The following is a 22,726-nucleotide window of genomic DNA, read 5'->3' as shown; positions in this document are numbered from 1 at the left end:
AACGTGCTTTAAATTGGTAGCTGTTTGAAGTTTTGAGACTCTTGTCGCACATTGGGGAAAACAAAATTCCCAAAGGCCTTTATATAGATTTAGTGCTTTAGTCTAGTAATTACAACATGAGCCATTTGGAAATGGATTGAAGGCTTGGGCCTTATGGATTAGGCTTGTATAATATAGCCTAAATACAATTAATGTTAATTAATCAAGACAAGTGCCTTGGGATTAATCTGATTCATTAATTTTAATTTTCGGATTAAGTTTTTAATTAATTTATTAATTAAAAACGTTTTGATTAAAAGACACAGCTCTTAGAAAGAGTTGTGTACCTTCAAATACACTAAACAGGTATTTTATATCTGCAATCACAGTATCCAAATAAATATATCTTTTCTTGCTCTTTCCTTCTGTACGAATTTTCTAGAGAGTAAACACACAAAAAGCAAATTCGCTAGAGTTCTAGAATCCAGTGCGGATTGTAGAATTAGGTAGTTGAATTCTGGTCGAGCAGACGTTATAGAACCACAAGCACAGGAGTGGGACGAAAATATTGTTTGCAGGACATAGCTTTTACGCTAGCCTTTACCTTCTGTAATCAAGTTAGTAACATTAATTTATGTATTTATTGTGTAATTTTCGTTTTGTATAGCAAGTATATTTTGATTAATAAAATATTAGAATTTTTATTATTTTTGTTTATTTCTGAATTGTTCTCGCTTTGGTTCCATGGGCGGGGTAATCAGCATTGCCTATCAAGTTGCTTACTCACCCACAATTGGATATATGCGGACTTGCATTTTTTTTTTTTTTGGGTCAATAGATATGGACTTGTTATATGAGGCCATGATATATGGATATGATGATGAATTCAAATATCAAATTCATATTTGATGTGAGTGTGTAGTTTATTTGGTTTGGCGGCCATTGCCAAATTCAAGGCAAGGGCAAACTTGTGTTGCCTTCTCTTGGCCTATGCTGGCAAATGACATAATCTGTCTATAACATATTATAAAATTGCTCGGTCCCAATGTGTAAGCCATTAACAAGTATTGTATTGTATTGTACGTCATGCTTTTCGGGGGAAATATTTACTGGAAACAAATTCACCATCACAGTGATAATAAATCTATTACATGTAAGTTACTCTCACTTGTCCAAGCTAGCTAACAATAGTCAGTTCGTCTCAAAAAGGAAGTGTGCAATTTTCTCCTTTCATATTCTAGAAATTAACGTTGCATTGTAGCTGCGTTATAAACTAAAAGAATTGTGGATTTAGAATTATTTAGGCTAAGAACTTTGACAGACAATTAGGATTACGTGTTTCCGAATTTACATGAATTTATAGCTGAGTAATTTAATGCTAGAGAAATTCAATTTGTAGACTAAATTTGTAAATTAAATGATTGTGGAAATTGATAAATTTCCAAATTTATGCTCCCTCTATTTTGTTTAAATTTCTTTGTCTTCCCAAATTTTTTATGCTCTCATATATTACAGATTATGGGGGTTTTAATTACAAAATGTGGATAAATTCATTCCCCTTCTAATTGAATTTGAAAGTAAATGAATTCGTAACATTCTCAAATTAGTATTAAGTAATAAATGCATGAAGCGGAACAAAGAATAATTGTTTGGCGTTTGTGAATATTTGATGTTATTCAATCTTTGATTATCCATGCAATGAACCTTAACTTTGTTTTAGTAAAAATTGGACAAATATGAAAACTCTTAGATAGAAATTGCAGACGTGGGTACAACCACTTGGCTAGTGCAGGTGTGCTCCCTTTATGCACTCGAGTCCGAATCCCCCCAAATCCCCCATTGTGTAATTTATATTAGATTGGGGCATGCTTACTTACCATAATAAGGTATGGAATACCCAAAATCAATGTGGATGCACTTATTTTCCGTTCTGCTGGCTTGGAAGGATGCTGTTAAATAGAAATATATGGCAGTAAAGACAATGACAGTGGTGCTGGAGTTTTACTTCACCTTTTTACTATGTATTCACTTAGGGTTTGGTCTCATAGTCATTGTAGAATTATGACACAACTGTCCTCTCTTAAGTAGTGTATTAGATTGTATTATCTGAGGTTAAAGGGGTTCAAAGAGTCTAGATCTCTATGTTGGCGTGTGGATCAAGTTATTGGCTTTCCAGGTGAATTGTGGGTTCTTTTATGGACGGAACTCTATGATATATGCCACTATAAATACAAGGGATCCCTGCACATATAGTATACGCATCAAAGCTTACAAACTCCCCATTGAGTCTATGGCACATAAAGGCTAGATTTCCTTGTGGTTCAAGCAACCAAAGCTTTCAGCATCTCCAGCTCCAGGTCAGTCCATATATAGTCATGTATTTTATTGATTTAGTTATTAAGGTCTAACAAGTGGCAATGACTGCAATTTGTTGCGTATACTCTTAGGCAACAAATTTTCAACTTTTGGCAACAACTGCTATTAACTATCACAAATTTCTGTAGGCTGTTGCACCAGGATTTTGTGATAATACTGTAGAAATTTATTTTTCTCATGTATACATTGTGTTTCAGTTTCAAGTATCAATATGAACGTGAACAATTGCCTGCGGTTCATGAGCTCGTGCAACCCTAAGACTTAGGGTAGCCGAGGTATTAGCAACGCGGCCTTCTGCAGTTATCTCATAATCACCGTGGAACAAAGAAACATCGATATATCCTTGATCATCTGCTATGATTTCCTGAGTGTTAGAGTTCCACTCCTCAATCAGCTTATCCACAACATCTCCTGCTGGTGTATTCTTGAAGTTCTTATCTACAAGGGTGGTCACATTAAACCCGGCTATCTCTGGACCTACAAACATGATGATCCCTTGAACCGCCGGATGAGAATATCCCTCCCTTAGTACCTCTTCCAAATACTGAGCCTGCAAAAAAAAATAAAATAGTAGTGTATTAATATAAACTCTTGCAATTGAAAATGTCACGGGCCAAGTTTGCTATTTTTGGACTTTTATTGATCATCAAATTGCTTTACATATTGCAGTTTTCGTACCTGATTCGGGTCTTTTTCCACATCCACTTCTGTAAGCCATATTGGCAGTCCGATTGCACCTAACATGTCTAAAGTAGATCTCATGTACGCAAGATTTGGCTGACCAGAACCAAAGTGACCTTGCAACCCTATTCCTAGCGACAAATTTTCATTTCTGGGATATGATAAGATCTCCTCAAGTTTTTTCTTGTAGTTGGCTGGACTTGATTTCTCGTCGCTACTATATTCCATGGTGTTATACTCATTCATGAACATAGTTGTGTCAGGATCAAGCTGTTGAGCTGTGGAATAGAATTCTGCTGAAGCATTCTCGCCGAGGTTATCTTCATAGAAACTAAAATGAAGATTCTCATTCACTACATCCCAAGCAATGAGTTGTCCTTGGTATCTAGAAACAACTGAATTGATTCGCTTTGCTGCTGCTGTTCGTACTTCCTCAGGGGAAAGGGATTTAACCCAGTCGGGCTGGTACTTGGGATCGTCCCAGAAGACATTGTGACCTCTAATAGAAATGCCATTTTTTTGTGCAAATTTGACCATGTTATCTGCAATAGTATAGTTTTCTTGGCCACGTGCTTTCTCAGTGCTGTACCATTTCATCTCATTGGTGAAAGTAGTCCATTTAAATCTCGAGGCGAACCATTTCTGGTAATCGGAGTTTGTGAGGATGTAATGGTTCATGCCACATCCAAATGGGAAATGCGACTTAACTTGCTTGATGGAGACTTTAGTACCATTAAGAGGATTTTTACTTGCCTGAGTTACATGGAACCTCACCTTACTTTTTCGCAGCTGCAGGGATTAGAGTGAACAAAATTATCATCAAATGACACGACATAAACACAACCTGCGAATACGAATTGACACTATCCCTATACTTATGCATAACGCAAAACAAGGGATTCATCGTGTTTGGGTGTACCAGGTACCTCTTTAATGCTTTTGTCTTGGTGGGATCTCCATTCCTCCTTGGTGAAAGGTTGCAATGAGACATTATCCACCATTATTTCCACTGATGTATTTTTGCTCTAGTTAAAAGATACATACAAAAAAGCATATCGGTCAAGAAACTCATTTAATTTTGAATTTCTTGTGGTATCAGTAGGATACTTGTGATTCTTCCTTGATCGATAGTTTGAAAATAGAAATGAAGAATTGCCAATATTACAAGAACCATAACATATACATATTCATATATTCATATATATATATATATATATATATATGGATATATGTCACCTTACCGTACCTCAAAAAGAATCTCAACAGGGCTTGTGAAATTGGCTACGAAACCGCCTTTTAGCAGTGTCCAACACCCATGTTCAGCTATTACATCACCACCACGCACAGCATCGCGGTTGGGAAACTTGAAAACAACAGCTACTATCCCACTTCCTTCACTCACTTGAACAGAAGCTGAAAATTTCCAAAACTTGCCTCAATCAAATAATAATGTAACAAATAATTAATAAATCACATAAGTTCTAGCTGAAACAAGTATTATACTCTTAAATCTACAATATATACATTACATCCAATTAAAAATAGCTTTTAAATTGATGATGAAATTAGTTACCAGAAAAGCTATAGATTTTCCCTTTCTCAACCCAAACCTTCTGCGAGAAACTGTCTAGTGGATGTTTTCTACTGTGTGCCACCATGAACCTGTTTCCTTTCTTCGATATCCGTTCTTCTATTTTCCCTTTTCCAAAAGCCTCCCATCTTTCAATGTTGTAATTAAATTCTGGATTTACTATAATCCCTCCTCCATATAGGGCATCTAGTGGCTCTACCAAGCACTGTAGCTAGGAGTTAATGATTTTCAACAATGTTTCACAAGTCATGTATAATAAATTCATATATATATATATATATAATTTATAAATCTGATCATTAAGTGACAAAACCTATACAAGCAAAAGAAAGAAATTATTGTGAAGGGAGTTTGATTCTTGCCTTTGTTGTTGTGGAGTAGTTGTAGTATGATGCATGGGTGCCATGCCCTGTAACAGTTGAAAAGGTTTACTTTTAGAAAGATGAATTTATACGACGGCAAAACATTCATTGCATGATTTAACAGTAACCAAAGGAACAAGAAAAACAATTAGGATCCTAATGCTTAATCACTTTTCTTGGCAAGGTGAAGATATATTTTTGTTAAAATAACATGAAAAATTTACATATATATAAGAGAGAGAGCGAGGAGAGAGAGAGAGATACCAAAATACAGAAAGATGCATGAAAGCAATAAGGTGCAAGCTTCTGTGAACATCTTGATCCACTTCAAAACACAACAGTCTTTCCTAGCAAGAAATAAAAGTTAATTACTTCATAGTTTTGGGAAGAAAGATCTAGGTATGTTATTGTGAAGCAACTGGAGACACAAAACACACAATATTGCAGTGGAGGAAGAAACCACTCTGTGATGACAGTCTACACAAGAACCTATCTTCAAAATGCCAGACTTGTGGTTGTGGCGTCGACGCTATTGGGGTATTTATAATGTAAATTGAGTTGAGTGTTTTGCATGGTATCTTTCAAAAGCTAATCTCCATAATAATTTTTGGTTTTCTTTTAAAAGTCTCCTCGTGTGCCATTAAATGTCTTTTTGTGCCAAGTGATTTGCAATATAAATAAATGTATCCAATTTTAATATCTCATTTTACCTTGATGCTTTCCTCTAAAGTTTTGTTTTTGTGCCGTTGGAATGTAATAAGCGTGAGTTTATATTAGAGAAATTGGGTTCATAAAAAGACAATAACCACGGGTAACAATGGCAATAGTTGACTGCTTAATTTGCAGAGTTTCATGGTACCCCGTGAATTATCTTCAGTGTTTGCATATAATGAGGTTAAATCTAGAGTGCTACGAACCTGTGATTGTTAAGAATAAAAAATATTAATTAACAAGGGAACAAAAACTCTGATCTATAAACTTTAAAAGTACATTGATTTAATAGGAGCTAGTAGTGGAGTCTGCACTAGGATGAATACATCCAAATTTTGATGTGTCGTATTGGAAGTCGCCATCTCCATTTCTTCAATGTTTGTTTGCCTTTTCCTTACTAAGCGATCACGAAGTTTTAATTAATTAATTCAAAATTGTATATAAGTAAACATTTGTAAAATAGGAATTAGTAGAGGAAATGGCAGTCTTTCCTCTTATCCTACAGCTTTTTTTTATTAACTTTCATGCCCTAAATACCAAGAGCATGTGACTTACCGGTAGGGACATTTCTACAACACAAAGCTGGAGATTATCATGAAGCTCGTTTGGAAGGGCTTTAAAGTGATTGCAAACGCTTTTGGTGAAATTATTTTTGAGTTCCACAAGCATTTGAACTTCATGTACTTTTTCAAGTGTTTTTTTAGGATTCATTTGCATTTTTATCAATGATTGGTTTCAAAACACTTTCACAAAAAACACTTTACTAAAAGCATTTCTATTAGAACTTGGTTTCAAAAACATTTTTACCAAAAATGCTTTTAGTCATATTAAAATCATTTTTATTAAGGATTGTTTGATTACGTACTTATTTTGAAGATACTGCTAAGTGGCATTCTAATACGGAATGTCAGATTGCCCTGAGCGGTTAAGTTGGTCAGGTCAGAGTCCAACGTACCACGTCTCTCAGGTCTGAGAGGTCCAGTTACGGTGGGTGTGGTTAAATAAGTTTGATTGCATGACAAGTAAGTTAGGATATATTTATCTAAATCCAGATTAGTCTCTAGTTTATGGATTTGGGTGATCTAAAAAGTAAGGAGATATCTTACTAGATTTCCTCTTGGATTCAGAACTACACACGGACTAGCTAGGGTTGGCAATTCTTTCAAAGACTCTCCAATCACCACTGTAAATGTCTCTATTCACCCATCATCTAAGGTATGCAATTATATATTCAAGCTCCAAGGCTACTGCTCTGAGTGTCACTTTCACTCTTTGAGGGTTTTTTGATAGCTTTAGAGGTTATTCTAGTCATTCTGATTACTGCTGCAAATTGTGCTCAAACAATAATTAAATGTCCATAACCGAAATATGGGAGGAGAAAAAAATTCACATTAATTGAAACGTCGAAAAAAATTCCAACTTCAAAGAGCAAGAACCAAGATCCCTATGAGGCAAATAAAGAGTGTCTAAAGAGAGAAATTACTTTCGTCCTTGAGTTTGTAGAGGAAAAACTTACATTTTTGGGTCAGAAAATCAAGAAGTACTTGCTAGAAATCATGACTCAATAGATTTCACATTTTGATGAATAGGCAAAATAATAGTAGTGTTGCAGTCATATTTAGAATAGGAATGTGATTGTGTAAATTTAAGTAGATATGGGAATGTATCTTATATTCTTATTAGGAGTATATTACCTATTAAATGTTGTAATCCTAAAAGAAAAGGTTTTTACCTATCCTACTACTATAAATAAAGGCACAATGGCATGAACCCCTATATGTTTATATTTTCCTTTTGATATATATATATATATATATATATATATATATATATATATATATATATATTTGTTTCATGCATCGCACAATTAAATTGTTATGTGGAATATGTGAGTCAATGTATAAAATTAAATTAGAAGCATATTTAGGGTTTCCTCAACCCTAAGGGATTTCGAAAAAGGGGAAATTAAACATGGTGCGGTACACCCACCGCACCATCACTGTGCACGCAGAAACCAGGCCTCGGCCTGGGGTCAATCTGATAGGCCTGAAGCCCTTCGCCTGTTTGTACCATGGCCTGTGCCATTCAACAAGCCCAAATTGGCTGGGTTTTCCCCCTGCACCCAGCAACCTTTATGGTTGTTAGGTTTTGTGTTGCCCAGGCCTGCAACCTGCACCTTGGCCCGCGTCACAACTCGTATCCTCCACGTCAGCCCATAAGGCTGGGCTTGGTCCCTACGACCCACTCCACGCATCACCTGCAACTAGCCCATGTGGCTGGGCTTTCCGCGCCAAACCCACAGGCCAACTTTTGCTGGGCCTTGTGATGTGCCATCCCCTAGGCCAAAATTGAAACCCAGCTACTGCTGGGGTTTCTCCCGCCCCTCCCCCTCCCGGGGCTACAACCCATTCCCGAGGCCCTTTTAGGCCTTGCCTTTTACTCAAGGCACCCACCCCGAGCCCAAATATTTTTGGGGCTATATTTTTTATCCAATAATATTATTTTCGATCCAACACATGCCTAAAGCAACACACGACTGGGAGCATCTTCGCTTCCAGGACTTTAAGTCAGTGAATGAATACAACTCTAAAGTTTGTAGAATTGTCCTGCAGCAACAATATAGGGCACAAAAATTCACCAAGTTTTCAGATTTGATCTCTGTTTTACTTCTCGCTGAAAAGCAGAACCAGGTTTTGATGAAGAATCATCAAGCTTGACCAATTGGCTCGAACGCCGCGCCTGAAGCGAAAAAAATACGATTAATTCTAGCAGCCATAAATGACGAAAGAATCATCGTAACCGTGGCAATGGGCAGCAAGCCCCACCACAGGCCCACGATCAACAGAGTGCCGCACCTAAAGGAAGAAATGTGATCTAACAGCGTCCACCACTCACCCTTAAGGCCCCAAACTTCATGAACAAGGGCAAAGCTCCAGTTCAGCCTGCTTCTACTGAACTGGACATGTGTTATCGATATGGATCAATGGATCATTGGTCATGCATATGCTGAACTTCCCCTGAGGCTATTGCCAAGTATCATTCTCGTCGTGAGTCTAACTTTGCACATGTGGATCATTCGGAAGATGCAACTACATCAATGGAGATTTTTAGGAGACGTAAGCTCTTATTGATGAATAAATTAGACGTGTTTTAGAGTGTTTACCCCTAGTGGCCAAACCTACTATGAGTGGCCGACCTTACCCCCTTATTTTTCTAGGTTTATGGTTTAATTTTGAACAATTTTTCTAAGTATTTGGAATAATTTGTTTGGTTTTGGTTTGTTTTGAATTATGGATTGTTATTTGAATTGATATTATTTTCTTGAATTGCTTAATTGAATGAAAGGACTTATATTTATACATGTGACCAGTGCAACCACGCACACCATCTTGCGTGAACGACGACACTATTTTACTAACTTAATACCCAAGAAAGCTCATTTGACAACTCTCTCAGGCTCATCCAACCTGGTTGAATGATACGGAAAGGCATGTATCATGTTGTCCAATGGTACAAACTTAAGATAATGGTTCTGAATTTCTTTGTGTCATTTTGTACGAATATGGCCATAAGCGTATTCATGAGAAGTTGGAACGTCTGCTGAATAGGTTGTACATCATAACCATTCGCAACATAGAAACCCACAGTGTGGCCGGCCCTATGCATGAGTTCTAGGACTCTTTGTTGCTTTGGCATGACCGTTTGGGACATCCTATATGTGACATGATGCGCCGTATCCTTAAATCTTCATACAGGCATAAGTTACATCCTTATGTTAGACTCCTGCCATGCAAAGTGTGTTCTTTAGGGAAGTTGAATACTCAACCCTCATATAAAAAGATTGTTCATAACCCCCCTAAGTTTCTTCAGAGGATTTAAGGGGATATTTGTGGACCTATCCAATCAACCTGCGAACCATTTAGATACTCTACGGTGTTGGTTGATACATCGACAAGATGGTCACATGTTTGCCTGTTGTCCACAAGCAACGTCGTTTTTGCTAAACTCCTAGCTCAAATTATTAAGCTTAGGGCTCACCACCTTGATTATCTAATTAAGTCGAATCAACTGGACAAAGGTGAAGAGTTTACATCACAGACTTTTGACGATTATTGCATGTCAATAGGGATTGATGTGGAACATCCTGTACCCCATGTTCATTCCCAAAATGGCCTGGCAGAAGCTTTCATAAAACATATTCAATTGATAGCTCAGACTTTGGTTATGAGAATCAAACTGTTGGTATCAGCCTGGGGCTATGTAATATTGCACGCAGCTATGTTGGTCCTCTTGAGGCCCACCACTACTCAACCACATTCACCGTTACAGTTGGTCACTGGATACGAGCCTGACGTCTCGCATTTACAGGTGTTTGGGTGTGTCATTTATGTGCCAATAGCGCCGCCGTTACATACCAAAATGGGTCCTCAAAGAAAAATGGGAATCTATATCGGTTATGATTCGCCATCAATTGTTCACTATGTAGAACCCTTGGCAGAAGATCTCTTTACCACACATTTTACTAATTGTCACTTTGATGAGATTGTCTTCCCGTTAATAGGGGACATAAGCATGCTAACGTTCCCATAAAACGCCGTGAATTGTCGTGGTATGCTCCCACTATGTCTCATTTAGATCCCCGCACCACCCAGTCTGAAACTGAGGTGTGACGAATTATAGATCTTCAAAGCATTGCTCAAAGCATGCCATATGCTTTTAATGAACTAGCAAAAGTGACAAGATCAAATATACCCGATGCAAATGCACCTGCAGGGATAAATGTGCCCCGTGTACATCCACAACTTACTTGGGAAGGTCGAACCATCCTTAAAAGTGGGGAGGCCGCACCTTCCACGCGATAAGGTACAATGGCGGGTAGCCAATCATCTGCTTCGACCCTGAAGCGTGGCAAATCCCTTGGTTCAAATGATTCACAACCTCAGAAGAGGAAGATGTCATCAACTAGTGACCCTAGTTTGAATCCAACCATCGCTCACTCATCCGTTCTAACGCATAAGGTTATTCTAGATTACGGTAATGCTTCAGACGAAACATGCCGGCCTTCCGAGAATCATGAGATTTCAGTCCATTACGCAGTATTGGAAGATGTTTGGAATATGAATGAGATGATCGTCGACGATGCATTCGTGTACTCAGTAGCTACTGACATCATACTTTGCGATGACATTGAACCACGTTTCGTCGATGAATGCTGAGGTAGAACTGATTGGTCAAACTGGAAACAAGCAATCCAGGTTGAACTCGATTCGCTCGCGAAACGTAAAGTATTTGGACCTATCGTTCTTAAACCACCACGTGTGAAGCCCATTGGCTACAAGTGGATTTTCGTGAGGAAGCGTAATGAGAAGAATGAAATAGCACAATACAAAGCACGTCTCGTAGTGCAAGGCTTCTTTCAGTGCCTAGGATTGATTACGAGGAGACGTATTTCCCCGTAATGGATGTTATAACGTTCCACTACCTAATCAGTTTAGTAGTTTTCGAAAAACTGAATCTGCAACTTATGGACGTGGTAACTACGTATCTCTATGGGTATCTAGATACGGAAATTTGCATGCAAGTTCCAGAATGACTTCTATTGACTAGTTCAAATAGTTCTAGACCATGGAATACTCTCTCAATCAGGTTGAGAAGGTCACTCTATGGATCGAAACAATCCGGGCGGATGTGGTATAACCATCTAAGTGAATATTTGACAAGTTAAGGTTATGTGAACAACAAATTATACCCATGCGTGTTCATAATGAAGTCACATTCCGGATTTGCAATCGTTGCAGTTTATGTTGATGACATAAACCTCATCGGGACTCCCGCATAGCTTGAGGAAATTGCTGCACACTTGAAATCAGAATTTGAGATGAAGGATCTTTGGAAAACTCGATACTATCTCGGCCTGGAAATCAAGCATTGTTCATATGGAATCCTAGTACATCAATCGAACTACACCCAAAAGGTTTTGTATCGTTTTAATGAGGATAAAGCGAAGCCTTTGAGTACACCCATGGTTGTTCAAACTTTAGAAGCTAAACGAGATCCTTTCAGTCCAAAGGAGGATGAAGAAGAGAGTTTGGAACCCGAAGTTCCTTGCCTAAGTGCAATTGGGGATTTATTGTACTTGGCTCATTGCACTAGACCCGACATCTCATTCGCTATGAATCTTTTGGCAAGATATAGCAATATGCCCACACGCAGGCACTAGAATGGTTTTAAAGACATTTTCCGCTACCTCAAGGGTACTACAGATTTAGGCTTGTTCTATACCCACGAATCTTCGAGTGTTGCCGCCCCTTATGGTCCTCGGATTGATTCTCGCCTTGTTGGTTACGCATATGCTGGATATATGTTTGACCCACATAAGGCACGTTCTTAAACAAGTTATGACTTTACCATTGGAGACACCGCTATATCTTGGAGGTCTACCAAGCAAATGCTAGTTGCGACTTCGTCGAACCATGCTGAGATTCTTGCCCTGCATGAAGCATCGCGTGAGTGCTTTTGGCTAAGAGAAGTTATGGGACACATTCTAAGCACTAGTGGTCTTACATCGGTCGTTGACCTTCCTACGACGATCTTTGAAGATAATACAGCATGTATCGAGCAGTTGAAGAAAGGATACATCAAGGGAGACAGCACCAAGCACATAGCGCTGAAGTTCTTTTACTTACACCAGCAGCAACAGCACCAGAACATTGAAGTCAAGCAAATCCGTTCCTAGGACAACCTGGCCGATCTTTTCACTAAGTCATTACCCAAGTCTGCTTTTCAGAAGCTCGTCCAAGGAATCGGTATGCGTAAATTATCTAAGTTGAATCATTTATAGTTCTCTTATTTAGAAGTTATGTCTAGCTTAAGGGGAGTATCTAGAAGCATACTCACATGATCTTAATGTACTCTTTTTCCTACGATTAGGAGCATTTTCCCATTGGGTTTTTGCTACCTAACGAGGTTTTAATGAGGCACCCATCCTGGGATGATCATACTCCATTGAGTTCACTATTTTCATCATGTTTAAGGTTTGTTTTAGACATTATGCATACTTCTCACTTGTCTCCTTCGTCTGTGGGTTTTTCCCATGCCTTGGGTTTTACCATAGCGAGGTTTCGTTAGTTTTACTACAAATGCATACTTCAAATAAATTTGAGACTCGTGATCATCCGTTGTGCCGATGACTTCATCAACTATTCTACCTTATATGCTGAAGATCCAATGCGATGGTTTGTTGAGTATTTACACACTCAAGGGGGAGTGTTGCAATCATATTTAGAATAGGAATGTGATTGTGTAAATCCTAGTAGATATGGGAATGTATCTTATATTCCTATTAGGAGTAGATTACCTATTAAATGTTGTAATCCTAAAGGGAAAGGTTTTTACCTACCATACTACTATAAATAAAGGCACAATGGAGTGAATCAAATACATCTCACAATTAAATCACTCTCTTCTCCCTCAATATTGCCAGCCCCTCCCTCTCTCTAAACCCTAGATCATTCAATCAAATAGGCCTACAACAAGTAGGCCTTAAAAATGATTTTAAAAGATTTGAAAAAGTCTAAAACTTGGTACTCTATAAAAAAAAAAAAGTTTATGAAAGTTCGGAGATTAAAGGAGTTTATAAAAGTCCACATGTATTGAAAAAACATTGATTTGAATGGATTTTTAAAAGAGTAATGCTAGGGAGACAATCTTTTTAAACTATATTTTGTAAATCATATGACGTGGTTGTTAAAGATTGGATTATCACTCAAATGTTAGTTAATGTGCTTATTTTCTAATTGGTAACACATCACATAATTTACAAATTTAGTCTAAAAAGTTGGTTCACCTTGAATTTTATGAGAGTTCATATATAGTGTAGGTTCAACTTTAGTTATGGGTTACTACCTCTTATTTATTTATCAAATGCGTTTTCCTCATCTGATTTTGCAGTGTAGTGGTTTCACGACATCACAAAGTTGTAATTTTTATATGTTTTCCACTCAGCTTTTTATGCTCAATTCTCATTTGACAAACAGAAAGCATGAGATTTCTGATGGAGGGGGAAGAGGGTGGATAAGTTGCAAGCATGCAGCTGTGGAAGAAAAGCAAAGGGAAGATCAAGTAAAGAAAAAGGGTTAAGTAATGTGCAATAAGAGTATTGGCGATGTGGCACAGTTTTAACTCTTCATATGTATTTTGTTGAGAGTTCAATTTCACATCAAAAAGAGAAGTGACCTTGTATGTGCTTATAAGTAATTATGTTGTTACTCTCCATCTAGCCAATTGATTTTAAGAAAAACTAAAAAACAAAAGACTTGAACACTTTGAGTTTTAACCAAAAGGACAAAAATGTGTTGTAAGTGAATAGTACAAGGAGTGATTTTTTAGAGTAAAAATCTCCTTAACATTAAAAGTGAACAGTACCAAGAGTATTTCGTTAAGACTCCCTCCATTTTATGGTGGAACTTCAACTTTTTTTGTAGTATCAGAACAAATTGTCCTACGTGTGAAGCCTAGCGGCCACAAGTGCTAGGCTTGAAACTTCGCCACATGTGAAAAACGTGTTGAGAGTATCAATCCCACATCAGGAAAACACGGGACCTTGCATGTGCTTATACGTAATTGCGCTACTCTCTATATAGCCAATTAATTTTATGGTAAAACCTCAATTTTCTTCATATTTAATGGACAAGAATAAAATCCATGAGAATCCATAGAAATCAAGTAAATTATTAATATTCAAACTCTCACAAACTCTACTGAAATCCAAATAGAATTTACTTGAAATATTCACATACATGAAATCTATGGAAATCAATTGAACATCCAAATAGAATTCACTTGAAATATTCATATACATGAAATCTATGGAAATCAATTGAACATCCAAATAGAATTCACTTGAAATATTCACATGCATGGAATCTATAGAAATCAATTGAATTCTTTCAAAATCCTTGAATTTTTAACTCGATCACGAGTGTTTAAAATCTCAATTGAATACACCACTTAAGCAATGATACAGCACCTGACTTTGACCAAAAAAAATAAAAAAATAAAGATACAGCACTACCTGGCATGACTGAACACAACAATTCATAGTTTTCATAGTGGATCACTTGCACGTTTGGGGTTGAGTTGAGCAGTTCCATTAAAATTTAACAGGAGAATCGTAAGAGAGATCGTGATTGTTTTGGATTATTTTTTAAGGCATGCAAATCCCACTTTTCAGGGAGATAAAGTGCCTTGCCATTATCTCAAAGTGGATTTTCATCACGCTAGCTTCGTGTACCACTAGTACAGCAAACAAGGATCTGTGAAAATATACAGACTCCAGGGCTTTAATGTTCTTCGTAAGGCATTAACTTAAGCTCCAACTACACCATAAACCCTTATGGTGAAATGTAGAGAGAGGTAGTCAACTTGAAAAGAAGAAATACCATGGTAGCTTCATCAGCATGCCTATTTCTCCTTTTCAAGACGTCAATCAATGTGTCAAAATTTCCGTTGTCATACCTGCGTAAGGAGACCTGTTGGTTGCCCTGGTAATTCCAACTTTTAGCCTTTTTATTTTTTTTATTTTTTTTTTGCTTAGAACACGGAAATTTTCACACTCAGATGGACAGAAAGTTTCTAATCAAGGACATGGATTTGTGTTTTTTGTTCTTGAGGTCGAAGGTGATGCTGCTGGTGTAATTTTTCTGTTCTTAAATCTTAAAAAGGTTCACTCGGTATTAGGGCGATGACGACCATAGCAAATTAAGAATACATTTTTTCGGTTCCATGATGACCCGCTGTAAGATATTTCTGAAATCATAAGAACAACAACAAGAGATTAGGATCACAGATTTGATAAACCAAAATTACAATAAATCAATTACAATTTACTTATCTTTGGAATATGGAAGACATGGCTCTTGCGGGTAACAAATTAGTCTTCTACTTTCAACAAGCGGAAGTGTTCCAGCAATAATAGGGTTTGCTCGGAATGGAACGTGTGTTTTGTGAAAGCAGGGACACCCTTAATATAGTGATTAGGGTTCCCCTAATTCCGCCTATTATAGTAATTAGAGGAATACACCAAATCACCATTTATTCTTAATGTTGTCCCACCAAGGCATGTACAATATGTCCTACTTAATTAGGGTTTCAATTAGTCAACTAAATATATCTTGGTTCCATGATTCTTGCCAACCAATATTGAATCACATTAAAAGCCAAATATCTTGAAGATCAAGTTATTTGTCTTTCAAGTAATTCGATTCATAATAATTGACAACTCAACATGAGTCTTACACCCGCATCTAAAGTAATTAATAACATATATAGTCACAAAGGTATATAAGAATATAATCAATTAGTTATTAAGGAGATAACATTAACAACACAAAATGCAAGAGCATAAAACTTGCACTAAAACGTCAACAAAAGGCATAATAGAATAAAACTCAAGCAGAAAGTTGGAGCTGCAAACGTTGGTGGGACGCAGTAGTTGGTGCCACATTCAGTGTTTGAACTAAGGACGAATTGGTCTCCACTGATGGCCGGGTGATTTTCACTTCGTAATCACCATGCGGGAGAGAGGCCTCAAAAAGAAACCATTAGCATCTGTCGTGCCAGAAATAATATCTTGGGAAATAATATCCGGTGTGTGTCATCCGTTGGATGAATAAGGAAATAATATTCCCAATATATTAATTAGGAAAGAATATCTTGGGATGATGATGGAAGCATATCAATGATTTATTGTGATAGGGATTCCTTACTTGATGAAGTTTATCTTCAATTGGGAATATAATTAATCATATCTTTAATGTCTGCTTTGAGGTAGTCAAGCCGCTTAGACCTCTAGGGCTGCTGAGCTACGGTAATGAGGGCATTCTTGTTTTTGTCTTCTAGATTTTTTGGATTATTTTTTGCTCTACATCCTACAACTTAGAGAAATTTCCAAGTTGAACTTCTCAGCTATATATTCATTTAACTGTGTATGACTTGTGTCTTTATTTTTGGGTCGATTGTCAGACTTATGTTTAGCAACATCAATGGTTATGTTTGTTTTTATTCATCAAAATTCTGAGTTCTTCATGTTGGCCCGCAGATGAAGCACACAAATATATATATATATATATATGTGTGTGTGTGTGTGTGTGTGTGTTCGCTCGCAATGTATAACAACATAACCAACTAATAATTGTAGGAAAACAACAAAATCCGTACATCATAAACTGTAATTACATTGGTATCTGGTACCAAGAAATCGTAATCCCATGCCAATTAAACGCGAGGATACTTAAACTATTTTTAAGCAATATGAAGGACAGTTACCCTTTATGCCCATATGCAGAGATTCATCTTGAGCTGGCGTCCAGAGCTGATAAAATCACTTGGGATTAAAAGGAAACCTGTTTTAGGAGGCCGGCTATCATCATTAAGTACCTGCTGGCGCGGGATGCTCTTGGTGAAAGACTCTAATATGAGAGAATTTCCATTGCTTTTTGCCACAAGATCATAGTAGAAGCCTTCCAAGAATGTGCATTGAACACAGGTAACCATCACCGCATATCCTATATCTTCCGTAGGATAGTTCGCAAGGACAAATAATGTGCCATCTTTCTTTTCATGGAGAACAAGCAAGGTGTCAGAAAGATATAATGTAACGGAAAATCTGCGGTTATACTCAAATCTTGTTGCAGCGGATCCCTCGTGAGCCCTGCTGAATTGTGGGTATAACTTCTCGGCTTAAGAGCGATAGGTACAGCCTAGATGGGGACATGAGCAAGGTGAGTACACACATGCCTTTTGATGTGCACTTCTTAGATGGTATGTCACAGATTCTTTACATCCATAATGTACGTTTGGGCATGATCTTGCAATTGATTACAAAGCCTTCTCGATTCCCCGACAATGATTAAAGCCAACTGACCCGGAGCATGAGTAGCATAGACATTTATTTTTACTTTTGGAGCAGCAGGAAACGCAGGCTAAGTAACAATTTTTGCCACATTGAAAGACAGGGATGGTCAAGGGTTCATAGCAAATTGAACAATCAAACACTTGTGGGTTTGTAAGCGTTACGACAATATTATCAGACCCCTACTACTTGTGGCTCATTATTAATTGGCTCTTTGTCTGCCATATGATCATCGTCTTCGATTTCTTCATCTTTTTCTTGACTTTTGTGGCGAAGTTCTTCACTTTCGGACCTGCATGTGCTGTAGGCCTTCGAGAAACGTCATGAATCAGACGTGGTCTGTTACACCTGAACCAGATGGGTTCTTCATATTCTTCTGAAAAGCCACTTAACGGTGCAAAACGCTTTTGACTTTGAGAAAAGAAGTCTTCATTTGATATATATAGCCATCTGCTGGAAGAGTATAAATCTTATTTGAATACTACTTTTTGCCATTCCGTTTTCAATCCTTACTTTCATCAAGCAAAGAGGCCTGTTTGGGGAAACAAGGCTTTGATAAAAAGAAATGGACAAAAAAACCCCAAAAATGGCAACTGATTTGAAAAATAGAATTATAATCCATGAGTGAATTTTCGTAAAAGAACAAGATGACAAATAATAGAAGAAAAAAATAATAAGCAAAAAAATAAAAGAAATAAAAATACTTTTCCGAGAATGGAGTCACATACTTCTCTCTGCTCTTATTCAGTTTTTAATTGTGTTAAACTGAAATTACTTAACACCATTTGTTGATCAATTAAAACCGAAAATAAAGAAATATCCCAAGAGAAATAGAAATCAAGAGGAGAGTTAGATGTGGGAGGCATTAATAGTTGGTGTCGCATTCAATCTCCGAACCGAAGAGGAATTTAGCACCAAAGGGTGATTGATTTTGACTTCATGATCTTCATGGGAGAGGGAGGCCTCGAAGAAACCATTAGGCCATCTCCAAACTGAGGGTTGGCCAGAGGGCTCATTTTAACCCTCTGGCCCTCCAAGATATTAATATTTTAATGACTAGTACAGGGTCATATTTGCCTCCATCTCCAACCAAGGGCCAAAAGGCCATAAGGCTCGTTTTAGCCCTGTCACAAAAAACCGTCTCCAACCAAGGCCATAGGGCTCGTTTTAGCCTTGTCACAAAAAATCGTCTCCAACCGAAGGCCAAAGGGCCATAGGGCCAAACATAATTTATTATTTAAAAAACTACTACTTAAATTCAAATCCAACGACTAAGTGACGTCAGCATGACGTCAACTAGCCGTTGAATTTGAATTTTTTTTGCTATAAATAGGGTGGATATTGGGCTATAAATCACACAGCTTTGAATTCAATCTATTTCAATTCAATCTCTTTCAATTCAAGTTTGCAATGAATTCCAACTTTGGATTCTCTTCGAATTCCAACTAGGGGTCCTCATCCAATTCTAAATTGGAAGAAAAATAGGTACAAATGAGACAAGAAGATGAGGAATCTGATGAAGAAGTTCAAGTAAGGCGCAACAAACAAAACAGAGCAGCAGCCATGGCTGTGGCCATGGTGTGTCAACCAACTGAGGAACAACCTCAATGGGGTGGCTCTGTTGCTGGTCGCTCTTACAAACCACAAAACAGAGTGATGACGCATGCCAATCTGATGAACAACTACTTCAACCCCAACTTAGTGTACACAGAAGAGGATTTCAGACGTCGCTTCCGGATGAGGCATTATGTCTTCGAATGTTTACTTCATGATGTCCAACAGGTCAATCCATACTTTCGACAAAAGCGGGACAAAGCAGGCCGCCCTAGTTTCTCACCTCATTAGAAGGTTACTGTTGCACTCTGAATGATGGCCTATGGCTCCCCAACTGATTTGATGGATGAAACCCATGGTATGTCTGAGTCTACATGCCTTGATACTCTTGAACAATTCTATGACACAATTGTTCAGGTTTACAAAGACGAATACCTCCACAAGCCAAATCAAGAAGATCTAAATCTGCTCTTTCGCAAAGTTAAAGACCGTGGGTTTTCGGGCATGATAGGATCATTAGACTGCATGCATTGGGATTGGAAGAACTATCCCACCAAATGGCAAGGAGGCTTTAACGGAAGGTCGGGAAAGCCAACTGTTATGTTAGAGGCGGTTGCCTCATATGACACATGGATCTGGCATGCTTTCTTTGGAGTCCCTGGATCCCAAAATGACATTACAGTTCTTGGGCGTTCACCCCTCTTCAATCGTCTGACGAAAGGTAAAGCACCTTAAACTTGACTACTACATCAACGACCGTCAATACAATATGGGGCATTACCTGGCAGATGGCATCTACCCAAAGTGGGCGACACTTGTCCAAGCAATTCCAAACCCTAAGAATGATGCAGAAAAGTTGTTTACCTTACACCAAGAGGCATACCAAAAAGATGTTGAGAGAGCTTTCGGTATTCTACAAGCACGATGGAAGATCATTAGCGAACTGGCAATAGGGTGGAGTCGAGAAAATTTGGACTCCATCATGATGTCTTGCATCATATTACACAATATGATAATGGAGGATGAGTGAGATGGGTATATTGATGGAGAGTCCGATGATGACCAAGAAGATCCAAATAGGTCAAGAAGGGCTCGTGCAAAAATATATGATAGGCCTAATTTGCCTTTCAATCCAAGAATTGGTAGTATCTCTATAAATGAGTACATGAGGCGTTATAGAATGATACATTCTTGTGCCACAAACAAGTACCTACAACAGGATCTTGTTGCACATCTTTGGGACAAAAGAAGCATGGAGTAGGCGTTTAAGTTTTAAGTTGTTAAATGTTTTTAAAAATGTTGCTTAAGTTTCATGTTGTTAAATGTTTTATTTATGGTGTATAATTTTTGTGTTGGTTAATGTTATTTAATGTTGTTTCATATTGTTTAATGTTGTTTCATGGTACTTAATTTAATTTAATGTTGTATAATGGTTTAGGAAGTTATAGGAAAAAAAATAGAATTTAAAAAAAAATATGAAACAAATTTTGTAAAATAGAAGTTATAGGAAAAAATAGAATTAAAAAAAATATGAAACAAATTTTGTAAAATAGAAGTTATAGGGAAAAAATAGAATTTAGAAAAAATATATGAAAAAAATTTTGTGAAATAGAAGTTATAGGAAAAAATGGAATTTACAAAAAATATGAAACAAATTTTGTAAAATAGAAGTTATAGGAAAAAAAAATAGAATTTATAAGAAAATATGAAACAAATTTTGTGGAATAGAAGTTATAGAAAAGAATGAAATTTAAAAAAACATAGGAAACAAATTTTGTAAAATAGAAGTTATAGGAAGTTATAGAAAAAAATAGAAGTTATAGTAAAAAATTTCTATATAAAAATAAATAAATAAAACTGTAAACCAAAAAATTCAAAAATAACGGCTAGTTGACGTTAGCTAGCCGTTGGATTCAAAATTTTCTTTAAACAATCATATCGGTTATAATCGACATGAATATATTTATATTAAATATATTAAATATCCTCTTGTCGGTTATATCTGACAAGATTACTCTGATTTTCTGGCCAGCCCAGGCTGGCTAGCTGGCTGTATGCGGCCAGCCCTTTGGCAGTTTCAAATTCTGTGGTAGCCACTAGCCTTCTGGCCTAGCCCTCTGGACCCTTCAGTTGGAGATGGCCTTAGAGTCGGTTGTGCCCGAAGTCAAGCCCTTCAATAATCCCCTTTCATGGAGTAACTCGTCTATAGCAACTATGATGGGCAAGTTTTTGAAATTAATGTTATCTATTAAGCACATTCTGTAACATCCCTTTTCCGCGGTCCAGTGCACATAACAATTCCTTGAATGTGAGGGTGAGCATGTGTCTCCCTTAATATCTGCTCCAAGTTCAATGCCTGACCATAGAAACAAATAACTAAGCTTGTTAGAATGCCATAAATTCCAAGCTCAACTAGAATCGTTCATGGATTCACTATAATAATGTTAGAGTTACTAAATTTATTCATCAAATTGTTAGATTTGGACAAACAGTGAGTAAGTAACATTTGGATTTTCATAATATTCTTATTATTTAGTCTTATTCATCGCGCACTCTGATCTGATATTCAACTTGGTATCAGAGCAAGTTTGATCTTTCGGGATTTAATCTTTTCTATTTGCTCAGAAGTCACACCACGCCCAGATTCCTGCATACCTGAACCCCTGATCCGCCAGCTACTCCACCAAATTCAATTCGACGTGTTGCTCAACCCGTTGTTGCATTTGATGCAATTTAACCTCCGCATCTGACCCGTCTCTATCATGACGTACTAGATCCGACTCACCATTGTACCCATCTCTGTCGTGCACTTGTTTTGTGCATTATGGAGAAAACCACTACCCAGAGAAAAAAAAAAGGAAAAGAAAAAAAAAACAGAGAAAAAAAAAAGTGAGATAAGCCTACACAGGCAAGGAGAAAAATTGTTAGGTTTTGAGTTTCTGAGAGGCCCAAACAGGCAATGCGGCATGTTGTTGAAATCTTCTATTGTTGGTGTTGGCATGTTTTGGAGAGGGTTGTCAATTTTTTTCCGAAAATTCCAAACCAAACAAAAAAATTCTAATCCCATACCGAAAAATTCTGAAACCGATAATACCAAACCATGATCAATACTGAACCGATCCTGAACTTTTCGGTATGGGAGTTGGGATTACATATTCAATGGTTTGGAAATCTTGAACCAAACCGAAAATATATATATTTATTTTGGTTGCATGATGTTGAATTTAAATAGTTTCATAGTAGACTATATTAGTAATAGAAGTATGAAATTAAGTAGTTTGGAACTTTGGAACAAGTCAATCTTTTAAAAAAAATAATTATTTTTTTCTGTATTTTTAAACAATTTTTTTTTATAATTTTTTTTCAAATTATTAATATGGACCATTGGATTTCAAAAAGATTGAAATCCAACAGCTCAAAATTGGACACGTCACTAGCCGTTATATTTCAAATTCAAATTTTTTTTTACCATGGGAAATCCAACGGTCTAGAAAACTACCGTTGGAAATCCAACCGTCGTTGCCGCACCATATGGCCCAAGTCCCGTGTTCCTTAGTTCTC

The 22,726-nt window shown here is 37.2% G+C and overlaps 1 protein-coding gene across 2 annotated transcripts; it reads right to left on the bottom strand.

The window, feature by feature from the left end:
• Positions 1 to 2,341: 2,341 nt before the first annotated feature.
• Positions 2,342 to 5,534, bottom strand: LOC126620769 (endo-1,4-beta-xylanase 5-like). 2 transcript variants are annotated; one of them, XM_050289047.1, is made up of 8 exons: positions 5,427 to 5,534; positions 5,254 to 5,336; positions 4,990 to 5,036; positions 4,610 to 4,832; positions 4,283 to 4,449; positions 3,963 to 4,061; positions 3,034 to 3,825; positions 2,342 to 2,905 (listed from the first exon to the last, which is right to left on the bottom strand). In XM_050289047.1, the coding sequence occupies exons 2-8, from the start codon at positions 5,303 to 5,305 to the stop codon at positions 2,555 to 2,557; spliced, it is 1,731 nt and encodes a 576-aa protein (XP_050145004.1). In that variant the 5' UTR covers positions 5,306 to 5,336; positions 5,427 to 5,534; the 3' UTR covers positions 2,342 to 2,554. The 2 variants fall into 2 exon arrangements, with proteins under 2 accessions (XP_050145004.1, XP_050145005.1); XM_050289048.1 differs by having other exon boundaries at positions 5,254 to 5,331; positions 5,427 to 5,515.
• Between the last annotated feature and the right edge of the window lie 17,192 nt (positions 5,535 to 22,726).

This window comes from Malus sylvestris, chromosome 5 (assembly GCF_916048215.2).
Source record: "Malus sylvestris chromosome 5, drMalSylv7.2, whole genome shotgun sequence".
Taxonomy (NCBI): domain Eukaryota; kingdom Viridiplantae; phylum Streptophyta; class Magnoliopsida; order Rosales; family Rosaceae; genus Malus; species Malus sylvestris.
Note: the sequence above shows the minus strand (reverse complement) of the source record. Positions and strands in the feature narration are given on the sequence as shown.

Coding starts and splice junctions, on each gene's coding strand:
- LOC126620769 (XM_050289047.1), bottom strand. CDS start 5,305: ATGTTCACAGAAGCTTGCACCTTATTGCTTTCATGCATCTTTCTGTAT. Junction 5,037..5,253: donor ATGCATCTTTCTGTATTTTG/GTATCTCTCTCT, acceptor CAACTGTTACAG/GGCATGGCACCCATGCATCA. Junction 4,062..4,282: donor CTGTTGAGATTCTTTTTGAG/GTACGGTAAGGT, acceptor TCTTTTAACTAG/AGCAAAAATACATCAGTGGA.